Raw genomic sequence first — 14,549 nt, forward strand, 5'->3', positions numbered from 1 at the left:
ACCCACCAGCACGGGGTCATAGGAGTGGGCGATCACTTCATCAAGCCAGATGGAGTAATAGCTCTACCGATTTTTGTAGGACAGGGACAAGGCCGAAGGTCAATAATGGCCGAGTTCGTGGTTCTACGGGACTCCACAACCTACAACATCATCCTAGGAAGGAAAACAATTAACGATGTTGAGGCGGTAATCAACATGAAGCTATTGGTTATAAAGTTCATTACTGATGACGGATCTGTGGGATCCATAAGAGGAGATCTAGAAACAGCGGTCGCTTGCGACAACGCCAGCCTCTCCCTGAGGAAGAGGTCTAAAGAAGCCTCGGGAGTGTTCCTTGCTGACTTAGACGTCAGAGTTGACGATAAGCCCAGACCAAAACCAGAGGGGGACCTGGAAAAGTTCAGGGTCGGTGACACGGAGGAAAAGTTCACGTTTGTTAATAGAAACCTCCCACATGAACTGAAAGAACCTCTACTGGAAATGATCAGGGCCAATGGAGATCTATTCGCTTGGACACCAGCCGATATGCCGGGAATAGACCCCCCAGGTCATGTCCCATCACCTGGCCGTCAAGCCGGACACCCGTCTAGTGGCCCAAAGTAGAAGGAAGATGTCGCAAGAGAGAGCTGAGGAGGTGGCCAGGCAGATGGCCAGCCTCCTAGAAGTAGGTTTTATACGAGAACTAGACTACTCGACCTGGCTGTCAAATGTAGTTCTCGTAAAAAAACACAATATCAAATGAAGAATGTGCGTAGACTATTCCGACCTCAACAAGGCATGCCCCAAGGACTGTTTCCCCCTTCCCAACATAGATGCACTCGTTGACGCAGCGGCAGGGTACCGGTATCTGAGCGTCATGGATGCCTATTCCTGCTATAACCAAATACCGATGCACCAACCCGATGAAGACAAGACAGCATTTATAACACCTGGGGGAACCTATTGCTACAAGGTTATACCATTCGGGCTGAAAAACGCAGGGGGAACATATCAAAGGCTGATGAACAAAATATTTGGCAACCTCATAGGCAAGACAGTGGAAGTCTACGTAGACGACATCCTCGCAAAGACTACACAACCTGACGACCTGCTGAGCGACTTGGGAAGCGTATTCGCATCTCTCCGACAACACGGCATGAGGCTCAACCCCCTCAAATGTGCTTTTGCCATGGAAGATGGAAAGTTCTTAGGATTCATGATAACCCAAAGGGGAGTAGAAGCCAATCTCGAGAAATGCCAAGCAATACTCTAAATGAAAAGCTCGGGATGTGTCAAGGACGTCCAGAGGTTGGCAGGTCGCCTTACCTCATTATCCCGCTTCCTCAGGGCTTCGGCAGCAAAGGCCCTGCCCTTCTTTAATCTGATGAGAAAAGGAATAGCATTTGAATGGACCCCCGTATGCGAGGAAGCATTTAGACACTTCAAGAAAATCCTAGCAACACCCCCTGTGCTCGAGAAGCCCAAAACCGGAGAGCCACTATACCTATACCTAGCCATAATAGGGGAAGCCTTGGCAACGGTTCTAGTACGAGAAGAGGGGAAGGCTCAACAACCAATCTACTTCGTAAGCAGAGCCCTACAAGGGGCGGAACTAAGATACAGCAAATTGGAGAAGCTAGCTCTGGCGCTCCTAATCTGTTCTCGAAGATTAAAATAATACTTCGAAGGCCACCAAATTGTCGTTAGAACGGACCAAGGAATCCGACAAGTGCTTCAAAAACCCGATTTAGCGGGAAGGATAATGACTTGGTCCATTGAGCTCTCCCAATATGACATACGGTACGAACCTCGGCATACGATCAAGGCGCAAGCAATGGCAGACTTCCTGGTAGAAGTGACGGGGGATCCAACCGAAAAGACGAGCACACGGTGGAGGCTCCACGTTGATGGGGCCTCCAACCAAATGTCCGGGGGTGCTGGAATCATCTTAGAAAGCCCAGCTGGGGTCGTATACGAGCAGTCGATCAAGTTCGAGTTCCCCATTTCGAACAACCAAGCAGAATATGAAGCCCTCCTAGGAGGCTTAGCCCAGGCAAAAGAAGTCAGAGCAACGAGGTTGGAAATATGCAGCGATTCACAAGTCGTCACCTTGCGTAAACGGGAGCTACCAAGCCAGGGACTCGCTACTACGAAAGTACTTGGAAAAGGTTAGGGAATTGAGCAAGCCATTCGAGGAGGTCACGATACAACATGTTCCAAGGGAAAGGAACACACAGGCAAACCTCCTATCCAAGTTGGCCAACGAAACTGGGAGAAGGTAACCGATCTCTCATTCAAGGCATGATGAAGGAGCCAGCGGTTACCCTGTACCTGTCAAGGCTGAGCCCCTCCTAGATGAATCCCATCACTAGCTTCTTGGAAAGTGGCAAACTCCCCAACGACGAAAAGGATGCTAAAAAGTTGAGAAGGGAGGCGGCCAAATACGCTATCATTCAGCGACAGTTGTTCAAAAAGGGACTCAGCCAGCCTCTATTGAAGTGCCTATATCCCGACCAAACGGACTACGTGCTCAGAGAAGTCCACGAAGGATGTTGCGGCCACCATATAGGGGGCAAAGCCCTAGCTAAAAAACTAATCCGAGCAGGATACTACTGGCCATCGATGATGGCAGAATCTAAAGAATTCGTAAGAAAATGCGTCAAGTGTCAAGAAAACGCCAACTTCCACAAAGCGCCAGCTTCCGAACTAAGCCTGTTAACGTCCTCCCCACCTTTCTCGCAATGGGGAATCGATCTCTTGGGACCCTTCCCAGTTGGTCCAGGGCAAGTCAAGTATCTCATAGTCGCAATCGACTACTACACCAAATGGATAGAGGCCGAGCCATTGGCCAGCATATCCTCATCCAATTGCAGGAAGTTCATGTGGAAACAGGTAATAACCCGGTTCGGCATCTTGGAAGGTGTCATCTCGGACAACGGGACGCAGTTTACCGACAAGAAGTTCACAGAGTTCCTCGTCGGCCTGGGCATAAAACAAAAATTCTCCTCGGTGGAGCATCCCCAGACAAACGGCCAGGTCGAGTCGGCAAACAAGGTCATCTTGCTAGGACTCAAGAAACGGCTTGATAATAAAAAAGGTGCTTGGGCCGACGAACTCCTCAGTCCTCTAGTCCTACCGAACAACCGAGCAGTCATCCACGGGGGAAACCCCATTCCGTCTAACGTACGGGCTAGACGCGGTAATACCTGTGGAAATCGGTGAACCGAGCCCACGACTGCTCCTAAAGGGAGTCGAGGAAGCCGTCGAAAAGGACTTAGTGGATGAGGCCAGAGAAATGGCCCACTTATCAGAGACAGCACTGAAGCAAAGAATGGCCCTGCGATACAACACCAAAGTGCTCAAAAGAGAATTTGAACAAAACGACCTCGTCCTAAGGCGCAACAACATTGGTTTACCGACCCCAGGAGAAGGCAAACTGGCGGCGAACTGGGAAGGTCCCTACAGAGTCAAAGAGGCGATTGGCAAAGGCGCCTACAAGTTGGAAAAGCTCGACGGTAAAGAGATACCGAAAACGTGGAACGCGAGCAACTTGAGGAGGTTTTACTCCTAGCTCACATGCCGATTCGGCAACCAAACGAGCTAAGTAGTTAATTTTAGTTAATTTGAGATTGTACCTTCATTATGACTTTAGACCTTTGTTTAATTGCCGATTAAATTATACTTGTCAAAGTTTTCTCTTGCTTGCTTTTCCTTGGTCAACTCATCGCGCGAACAAGACAACGATACGCGGCCTCGGGACTGATCACCCCGGGGGCCCCCCTAAGCTAATGCCATAACAAACGGCTACATCAAAAGCCACAACTCGGCTTAACCAAAATACCAACAATACGGTAAACAAACGCAAGCGACAAACCAATAACGGTGAAACGATGTCAAATCAAGTCAAGAACACAACCAAATGAACAAAAAGTATTAACTACACTAGCCGAGCAAACGGCCCAAGAAGTCATCTTCGCAAAGTTCTACATAACGAATCATAAAACAGTTTCACAAATTTCTACAAAGCCACGTGACATCCAAAAAACATAAAGAGGTCATTTCCTAGGCATGTCAACAATCTTGCCGTCTTTAATCATCTTGAAGACACCAACTGCCGACGTGTCGAAATCAGGGGTAATGATTTTGACCTGAGCCTTAAGAGCCTCCTCAGTCGCCATTATCGCACCTTTTTCCCTGCTTCATGACTTCTTTATACTTGGCCTTCCACTCCGCGAGCTCAACCTGAGCAGCCTCTTTCGACGAAACGGCCTCGTCGCGCTCTTTCTTTAGAGCGGCCACCCGCCCTTGAGCAGCGCCGACTTGACTTTCTAAAGTCATTTCTCGCTCGACGAGTCGCGAAACAGTGGCATCAGACTCCTGCAGCTTTTGCTCAACAACGGAGGCCTTATCCTCGGCAGCCTGGAGCTTCTCAGTAGACTGGGCAAGTTGCTCTCGAAGAGTTTTAACTTCGCGCTTAAAATCATTATTGGCTTTCCCAGTAGATTCCAGCTTCCTGCGCAGAGACTCTATCCCGGACAGCTCAAACTCGGCCTTCTGAGCTATCACAGCACCGCGTAGAAGGGTCGGTACATCCACCTCGCCTGCCCGGCAAGAGAGGATTCGTGGAAGTGCTCTTTAGTGCCAGGAATCAATTGGGCATCTATGAAGTTCTCGACATTAAAGTTTTTCTCCATCATGGTGAGAACCCCTTCAAGACTGCTAGATGTTTTCCTCTTCTTGAGACTGGGCATCTCTTCCACGTCGTCGTCGGTCACTGGATGGGATGTCGAATCTCCAGTACCAACCACTTCGTGAAAAGGGGAAATACGTGCCCTTTCGGTCTCATGAGCCGAGGTACCCTGAATTGGCGTACCGACCTCATGACCCCCGGCCCCCTGCACGGAAGAAGCCTTGCTCTTATCCTCTGGGGGAGCAGTCGACTTCTCGTTGGCCGCCTCGTCGTCGCTTGCATACAGAAAGATCTGGAACAAATCAGGGAGACCCGTCACCTCAGCAGACATCCCCACTATAACAGGAAAAAGAAACCGTTTAGTCGCAATGGGATATAAGATAAAGCAAGAAATAAAGAGGAAAGATCAAGTTAAAACCACTCACAAATATAGTTCCGACCGACCTCCCGATCACCCATAAGGAGATGAGGGTTCACATGATTCTTCCCAAAGACTGCCAACAACACGTCGGCAATCTTCTTGTCCACAGTGGACATACCCTTGTAAGTTACCTTGATGAAGGTATTAGACCCCGCCCTGAAACTCCAGTACGTCGGGATGAGGCGTACCCCTTCTAGCAACAACCAGAAAGGATGACGACCTTTAACGGGGCGTACCTTGAAGTATTTATCTTTAAACCAGTGGTAGGAGTCCTCACACAAACCAAAAATCATTCGACCTTGGGCAGATCGGAAGGACATGAACCCTTTCTTCGCCTTCCCTTCCTTCGAAGGGTTTGTAAGGTTAAAAAAGAAAAGAAAAACATCCACGGACATCGGCAACTCGAGATATTCACAAACCATCTCGAAATAGCGGATCGAAGCCCAACTGTTCGGATGCAGCTGCGACGGCACCACGGAAATCCGACTAAGAAGTGCCATTTAGAAGGCGGAAAAAGGAATGCAAACCCCCACTTGAGTAAACATGTACTTATAAAACCAAATCCAGTCAGGAACTCGGGGAGAATTGAAGTTGATCTCGTATAATCGCTCGTTGGGGGCCGGGACAAAAACATCATAATTAGACTCCTCGTCAGTTCCTCCACATAAGTACTCGTTTTGCCGGAACTCGGTGAGCTCCTCCTCGCCCATTTGGTTGGGGGAGTCCCTCAGATCAAAAACCACCCAGGTGTAGGGGTAGTACGCCGCGGGAGAAGGGGAAGCTCGTGAGGCGATGCGAGCCATACCTACATGGGGCACCACCCAGTTAGTCTAAGAGGTCGGGTGCTCGGAACGAACTTAGAGACTACACTTAACCTATTCTGCAACTAAAACTAAGCATGGCTAAAAGCAAAGTCCAAACAAGGCCTACCCTGGAATGGTAACGCACCTACTTGACGCCAAAGACCAGCCATTACGCGAAATCAAGCAAACAACATGCATAAAGAAGAAACCGTGGCAAAAGTAAAAGGAACACCAAAAAGAGAGTAAAGAAACACATGTTTTACCTGGATAGATTACAGAGATTTGAAAAGGAAGGCGAGAATGACACCCTGGGATCTTCTGAAGAAGGAGAAAATGGAGATGACTAGAACGAAGACGTAAGGATGAATGCCAAAGCAAAATGCAGAATAGTTTTAAAACTACCACCCAAAGGAGCGCGAAAAGCCTGGGGGTAAATTAGTCTTTGCACGCATGGTTTTTTAGCCCATTATGAGCATTTAATGCTTTACGCGAAGAATGAGGTGACGAAAGGTCGCCTCAGCAACAAACGAACACGCGCGCGAGGGGCACGTTCTCTCCACGAATGGCCGACCTGACGACAACGTGTGAAAGAAGAGATAACACGCCACCAACAACCCTCACGGTTATTGCCGGCGCGTTGGGGGCATTGTTACAGCCCGGCCCAAAAGGGGTCACGGGCCAAACCGACCCGGTTACCACCCGACCCGAATGGTCGGGTAGAAAGCATCCAACTGTCAACCCGGACACGCGTCCTAGACAGCTGTGGTAGGAAGCTTCTATCACAATGGGCTCTACCCTTGGGGGCCCACACCTGACACGGTATAAATGGGGACGGTCCTACCCTTCCCCCAAGGTACGTCACACATACCACCTACCCACCTTTTGCCTGCGCACTGACTGACTAGAGCGTCGGAGTGTCTTTGTAAGTGACACCCCCATCTCTCCGCAACGAGACTTCGGCTGCTCGGTTGGACCACCTCCAGCACAATCACAGAATCAGACACACCCCACCAACTCCAACCACTACCCGAACTATCCAATACACGACTAACCGTACAAAATCTAAAAGTTTATATTTTAAATTAAATTATTTAAAGTTTAAATATTTTTTACTTAAATTTTAGATATTTTTATTGTTTTAATTTCTAAAATATTTTTATATTATTTTCCTTTCAAACATCGTTTTTTTTTTAAAATTAGTTAACTGAATTAATATTGTCTTTCTAAATTTCTTGTTATATATAACTAATAAAATACATATTTTTATTATTTTAAATACTGAAAGCCAAAATTTTTTATTAGGGTGTTAGATATTTTTTATCTTTAATAATTTGATATTTCATATTAAAGATACATTCAACTTAGGCATTAGTATAAAATGTATATTAGAATATAAAATATAAAATAAATATTAAAAATAATATTTTTAATATAAATATCTAAAATTATTGTAGACTATTTTAACTCAACCTAACATAAGTTCTGAAGTGTTTGGCTGCCTCTCCAAGCTTTCAACACTGAGAATCTGCGTCGCCGCACCGTTCACAGTTCACACCTTCTGCAAGTCGCCGTCTGCCTCTCCGGAGTCCTCCCTCTCTCCGCCTCGCGACTCTCATCGTCGCGTCGCCCCTCTTCTTCAGTAGAATAGAAGAGAGGCGGCAAGAGCAAAATCCTCGAAAACAAACCTCACCGTCTTCAAACTTCACTTTCTGTGTGTTTGTGCATCTAAGAAGCGAAAATGGCGACCCGAGATGGCGGCATGAAGTCAACGTCGATAAACGGCGTGAAGATGTACACAATAGCTTCCCAGCAACCCTCACTCGCTTCCTGGCTCCCCACTAAGAAGCAGAAATCACATCGCAACGTCAAAAGTACTTCCCCCTTTTTATTTTCTCTATTCCTATTTTCCACTGTTAGGTTTGCATTGTTCTTTTTGTTCATCACTTTATTTATTTACTTGTTTGCTAGGTTACACGCAGAATGTGCAATTGATCGAGGATTTGAGGTTCACAACTGCAACCACCAAGATTAAGGCAACTCCTGATGGCGAGTATATCATAGCTTCAGGTACTTCAAATTCATGCTTATGTGTGTGTGCGTTAATAATTAGTAATGATGATTAAGTAACAAGGAGGAAAAATTTGTGAAGTGTGATACGGAAAAATTAGTCATTGATTATTCATGGATTATTGCACCAAGTACTGCAAATAGCAGTGTGAGCAAGTAAAACATGTATAAAGACCATGGTTAGTTTTCTTTAGAGGATGTTGCGAAGGGCACTTACAAATTCAAAAGTAGGATCGTTAGGAATTTGATGTTATTGTGGGTAAACTATTTTAAAGCAACTTGGGCCTTGAGAAAAAAAATGGACAGCAGTTGCAACTTGCAATTGTTAACAATCATGTGGGGGGAAGATGATAGGATATTAGCATTTCGGTGAGATCTCTTGAGATTTCATAAATGACATGATGGTGTAGGAAAAGTGGCATGAAAAGATAGGTAATTAGGTATTAATTTCAAAGTTTGGCACTCATGGTTATTCAATATTGAAGGTATATATCCACCACAAGTAAAAGTATACGAGGTACGGGAGCTAGGATTGAAGTTTGAAAGGCATTTGGATTCAGAGATTATTGATTTTCAGGTACTGAAACTATCTTTAGTTTAAAGAAGAAAGTGGTTAGCAACCTGATTGTTTTTGTCTTAGTTTTTTGTTATGTGTTTTAAACTGTCCTTTTTTGCATATTGATTTGTTGCTTGAGTTTACCTGCATATTTTCTCAATTTGTTATTTTAGTAATTGAATAATTTTGCTTATGCAGGTTCTAACAGATGACTATTCGAAACTAGCATTTTTATGTGCTGACCGCTCTGTTTGTCTACATGCAAAATATGGAAAACATTACAGTTTGCGAATACCAAGGTTTTATTCCCCTTTGCACTAAAATATAATGATGAATTCTTTAGGTGCCTAGCATTTTGGGTCATAGAAATGTATACTTTTGGTGACTGAATGGTAATTTATCCTTCAATAAAGAAATATGTACTGACAATTAAACTTGGATGTTAGCATTAATTGATCAGTCTATTGCTTAATGCAGTCTGTTTAAGATTCATTCCACCGCAAACAGAACTTTCACATTTTGTTGGACACATTGGTAAAAGGAAAAAACGGAGCTTCTTCAATTGAAACTCTCCTTGCCATCCAAAATAAACTATATTATGTTTGTTCTGCTTTAGCTAATCACCTTACTTGAAAGGATCAAACCAAATGTTCCTTCAATATTTCCATTTGATTTTCGATGTGCTTTACCACTTGGTTATGATTTGGAAAATCTGTTTCTTGTTATAATGTTTGGCTTAGTTAATTACGTTGATTCTTGAATCTTGAGTTGTTAGCACGAATATGCAAAAGCAGCTTTCCTTGCATTTGTCTGTATTTTTCATATATTTCTGGTTCATTTACATGATCAGCTGCAGTTGACCCTCTGGTTAAATGTAGCATGATATTTCTACATCACTCGTTCCTAGTAAGTCTTCTATAATTATAATCGAAATTCATGAGTTTGATTACATGCCTTGATGTTCTTGTTTGACAGAATGGGAAGGGATATTACATATGACAGCTGGTCTTGTGATTTGCTTTGTGCTGCCTCTTCCCCAGAATTGTACAGAATTAACTTAGAGCAGGTATTCAAGCTTTAATTTTTTGTTTCAAAGGCATCACTAGTGTCATGAATATTGATTTTTTCATATTGGTTGAACTTTGTGAACGAAATCTGAAGGTGCAAACTTTAAATTATATTCTCACGGTACTCTTTGGAATTTGGAGTGGAATTCCAATATTTTGTATAAACATCATGTTTTGTTCTGTATTTCGTTTGGTGTATTTCTTGCAAAAAATAGGGGCAACACTTGTTTTTACTTGTCTTACTTATTGATCTACCTTTCTTTACATGTCAGGGGCGATTTCTTTCCTCCCTCAATACACAATCCCCTGCATTGAATGTGGTTTCAAGAAGGTATTTAGTGGAACTTAAATACTGAGTGGCTTTATTTCCTTTCATTTATAAGAGCATTGTATCATACGCTTGGTATGAATAAGTGTAACTAAAATTGTATCTAAAATTCTGAATTTGCAAATTTAGCAAGCTTCATGGACTAGTTGCCTGTGGTGGTGAAGATGGTGCTGTCGAATGCTTTGACATGCGTGTGAGATCTTCAGTTGGCAGAATTGATGCAGTCGGACCTAGTGGCGATGTTGATCAGGTAGTAGAACATGTGGAGGCATTCAAATTTTCTGTCTATCTGAGAAAGATGATATTTATTATTTACTATTTTGGATGTGCCAAAGCCTTTGGTGCAAGGCAAATATCATTGACCAAAATATGATATGTTTGATTTGTTAGCCACTTATTCATTTTTTTTCATGTTTCAAATGGTCAGAAATATGTATCATTCTCCCTTTTCTCAATGTTGTACCCGAGGTTGTAGATTGTGTTGCTTAACTGACATCTTCATTCGGCAACATTTCTGTATCTGTAGGGGGTCACTGCATTGGAGTTTGATGGAGATGGTGGTTTCTTAATGGCTGTTGGAAGTAGTGCAGGAAAGGTGTGATCCTATTTTACTAATATCAGAAACCAAACACTTACGTTGCTTATATGATAAAACTTATTTGGTTTGTAGAATATGTCATCTTATTAGTGAATAAGTGGAAAATGGTCATATTTGATGCAACATGGGATTTTGTGGCAAGGCTGTATTTGGTATTGCATATACCTAGAAGTGATACAAAATTAAGTGTAAGAAAAACAAGTGAATGGTCTTCCTTAGAAATTACACTGTAACATTTTGCCCGTCCCTCAATCAAGGGCATAATGAACTTGTACTGTGAATAATTCATTGGCACAGTTTCCTTGTTCTGAAGTTTAAGCTAGTTTCAGATGCGCAAAGTATATAATTTAAAAAAAAAAGGAAAGAAAGAAAAAGTTATGTTGTGTTTGATGCCTGGTTTAACAGTAATTTGCTTGGAAATAATTGTCTCTTAGTAGACATAGTTTATTTAGACAGTACAAACTTGTCATGGGAGCATTGAAGACCGGAATAATCTTGTGTTTCTTCTGTTATTTACAAGGATAGACCTCAGTAGTTAGTACCTTTACCCTAAAAAGAGATCTTATATGCGATGGGGAATGCAAGTTCTCTTTTGCTGAACGGGGTCTGCAGGTGCAACCTTTCTTTCCCTTGAATATGAAATTATGGATTTTGTTTACATTTAATATCGCATATGCAGGTTCTCATCTACGACCTTCGCTCATCCCATCCAATACGAATACAGGATCATATGTAAGCTGACATCCTTGTTCCAGAGATTTATGTTTGTATTAACATATATACTTCGTAACTAATGGTTGCTTAAAATTTGTCTCACAGGTATGGCAGTCCCATATTGGATATTAAGTGGCATCGGACTCTTAACTATGAACAATCTATGTTGATTACCAGCGATGATCACGTTGTTAGAATATGGGATCCTGAAACGGTAGATAAGATCTGTCATTCCTGCTATTATATTTTCATATTAACATTTCTATGCTTACAATATCGTCATCCATAACATGTATCAAATACTGACAGCTGAGCCAGCTTTTATATCAGTGAGAGGAGAAAAACAAAGAAAATTTTACCAAAAAAAAAAAAAATGAAAAGCACAAACCATATGAAACTTCCGCAAAAAAATAACTCATCTTGATGGAACTTAAAAGATTGGGAGCAAGGAACAAGAATCGCAACTAAAAACCAGTATATCTTAGGCTAAATATAATGCAACAAAATTGCCCTAAAGCCATGGCAACTTATGCCTTAAGCCCTCTATATTTGCCATAGAAATGGCGAGTACACTAACATTTCTACGCTCACTCGTTGATGTCTCGTGTATGATTTCCTACACATTTTAGTAATGACTGAATTCAGGTATGTTCATCAACATTGGTTGTCACTTGTCATATGATTGGCTATGAAATGGTTTCAGGGAGAAGGCATGACCAGCATTGAGCCTACAGGTGGAAAAATTAATGATGTATGTACATTTCCTGGCAGTGGTTTGATCTTGCTGGCCTTGGACAGTAGCCAAATACCATCTTACTTCATACCATCCCTTGGACCTGCTCCTAAGTGGTGTTCCTCTATAGAAAATTTCACAGTATGTGTTAACTATTTTATTTGATTATAGGATTAGCTAGTCTATTACTTGTTTTGACATTAGAACTATTTTCACAGGAGGAGCTAGACACAGGTGGACAGACAACTATCTATGATCATTACAAATTTTTGACAAAGGAAGAGCTTGAGAGATTAAATTTGACAAACCTGATTGGCACTAATTTGCTTAGAGCCTATATGCATGGGTACTTCATTAATTATGCATTATATAAAAAGGTGAGTTTTGCTGATACTTTTTTATCCATACTTCTGAATTGGTGTAATGCTGATATTGTATTGCTAGATGCTCTGGATTCTGTTTCCGTGCTTTCATATGATATATCAACATTTTGTAGGCTAAAGCACTGGCGGATCCTTTTGAATATGAAGCTTACATTGAACAACAGAAGAGAGAGAAGATGGAGGCTGAACGTGCCTCTCGAATTACGGTTGATTCCTTCACTCATAATTGATTTCTTTTCGTATTTAAGTAGCTAAGGGTGATTAAATGATATAGACTGGAAAACTAATCCATGGTCTTGCCTAAATTGTTTCCCTTGCAGATAAGGAAAAAATTACCCAAAATTAATCGGAAACTTGCAGCACGCCTCCTCAAAAGTGAAGAAGCTGAAAATGAGAACAGAGATGCTGGTGATGATGAAAATAAAAAGTCATCCAAGAAAAAGAAAGGGCTTATCATGGAAGATCTTCAAGACGAGCGATTTAAAGCGATATTTACAAACAAGGTACTACAATCAGAAATATACCAGTTGTTATTAGTCCTTTAACAAATAAGCTGAGATAAATTAAAGCTCATACCTTATACAGATAAATATTTATTTTTGGATGCACTGTAAATTTAGATACCTGTAAGTTAAATTTTATTAATGTACGTGAGAGCACGTATGGGACATTTGGCTTATGCATAGAGTTTGTTTTATTAATTCTCCACTTTGAACATGATATTTCCTCTTTCAGACAGTTACTCATGCTACTTTTATTTCAGGAATACGAGATTAAGGAGACCTCAGACGAATATCTGGCTTTACATCCCGTAGGTGGTTCTAAGAAGCAACCTTCCTTGCTAGAAGAGCATTTTGAACCTGCTGAGACGGATGATGATCAAAGTGAAAGTGAGACTGATGTATCAGCATCATCAGAAGATGAACTTTCGAAACCTCGGGTACCAAGGTAAAGAATCTATTACCAATTTGCAGAGGCTCTTATCAATCAGGATTTGGTGCTTTCTATCCAATTATTATAATAAAAGAGTCTAGTTTTCATCATCTATGAAGTCAAGTTCTTTACACTATTGGCTGCCTGTTTGTAGAACATGCCAATTCCTTTATTTTTTTTCCTTGTTGATTCTTAATTACTGAGATAATTTTCCTTGTTATATGCACAGAATGTATGAAGTTAAGAATGAGCAGCACGCAGAGGCGTTCTGGAGTCAGAAGTCACTTGCTGGTGAGGAATCACTTCCTATGGGGGATAGAGTGGCAGCTCTCAAAGATCAACAATATTCTCGTAGTGTACCGAATGGTGTTAAGCAGGGTCCGGGAGGATCACGGGAAATAACTTTCACAGCGAGAAGCAAAGCCAAGTACAGAGAAGACGACGAGGATCAAGAAAAGCCACACCAGAAAAGGAGAGGAGTTCAGTCTTTGGGACTTAAGCCGCCAAGAGGAGGAGGCTTTCGCGGTAGAGGGAATAGAGGGAACCGTGGCAATGGCAGAAGAGGACGGAGATAATGCCCTTTCACTGTCTTAAAGTATAATATCACTTGATTCTTTAAATATGATTTTGCTTCATTTTTCTTTTTCATTAAAAATGTTTAGGCTGGGTGGAGGGATGGAATTAGTCTTAAGTTCTAATGTTGCTTAACTTTTATAGTCCACTCGCCATTTCTATGGCACATATAAAGGGCTTAAGGCACTAATTGGCATGGCTTTAGGGCATTTTTGTTGTATTATATTTCATTTATTACGTGCTTAATGGAATTAACGACAGTAATTAGAATGGCCATTTTAAAGTTTCTATGCTCTTTGAAAGAAAAAATTAGAAAAAGATAGTAATCCATTCCCATTTCTAATGAAGCAGTACTAATTTTTTTACCAGATGATTATGTATTATTAGTTCTTTAACTAGAATATATTTTTTTTCAATTGATGTTGTTAAATGTGACATTTTACTAGGTAACATCTTCTCTTTATACATATTAAAAAAATGTAAAATGATGGAAAATATACTTAATAATAGCATCAATAGAGAGGATTCAATTTTTTTTAGTTAAGAAGCAGAGGAATGAATTTGCCTGGCTATCCTGAAACAAAAGGAATCCTTACTAACTTACAAGCATGTCAATTTTGAGACAACACCTTCCATTTCACTTTCCCAATAACACTTTTCTTTTTCTATGCTCCCTCATTAATCAATACATACAGGAGAATACT

The 14,549-nt window shown here is 41.8% G+C and overlaps 1 protein-coding gene across 1 annotated transcript; it reads left to right on the forward strand.

The window, feature by feature from the left end:
- The first annotated feature begins 7,374 nt into the window (after positions 1-7,374).
- LOC130950854 (uncharacterized) lies at positions 7,375-14,121 on the forward strand. Its single transcript, XM_057879454.1, has 16 exons — positions 7,375-7,764; positions 7,862-7,960; positions 8,446-8,537; positions 8,715-8,815; positions 9,492-9,582; positions 9,856-9,914; positions 10,041-10,161; positions 10,438-10,506; positions 11,189-11,241; positions 11,329-11,437; positions 11,927-12,097; positions 12,175-12,333; positions 12,453-12,545; positions 12,660-12,842; positions 13,103-13,287; positions 13,502-14,121. Exons 1-16 carry the CDS (start codon positions 7,632-7,634, stop codon positions 13,845-13,847), a joined length of 2,064 nt encoding a protein of 687 aa, XP_057735437.1. The 5' UTR covers positions 7,375-7,631; the 3' UTR covers positions 13,848-14,121.
- The last annotated feature ends 428 nt before the right edge of the window (positions 14,122-14,549 follow it).

The sequence above is a fragment of the Arachis stenosperma genome, chromosome 9, assembly GCF_014773155.1.
Source record: "Arachis stenosperma cultivar V10309 chromosome 9, arast.V10309.gnm1.PFL2, whole genome shotgun sequence".
In the NCBI taxonomy this organism is placed as follows: domain Eukaryota; kingdom Viridiplantae; phylum Streptophyta; class Magnoliopsida; order Fabales; family Fabaceae; genus Arachis; species Arachis stenosperma.

Coding starts and splice junctions, on each gene's coding strand:
- LOC130950854 (XM_057879454.1), top strand. CDS start 7,632: ATGGCGACCCGAGATGGCGGCATGAAGTCAACGTCGATAAACGGCGTG. Junction 11,438..11,926: donor GAATATGGGATCCTGAAACG/GTAGATAAGATC, acceptor AAATGGTTTCAG/GGAGAAGGCATGACCAGCAT. Junction 12,334..12,452: donor ATTATGCATTATATAAAAAG/GTGAGTTTTGCT, acceptor AACATTTTGTAG/GCTAAAGCACTGGCGGATCC.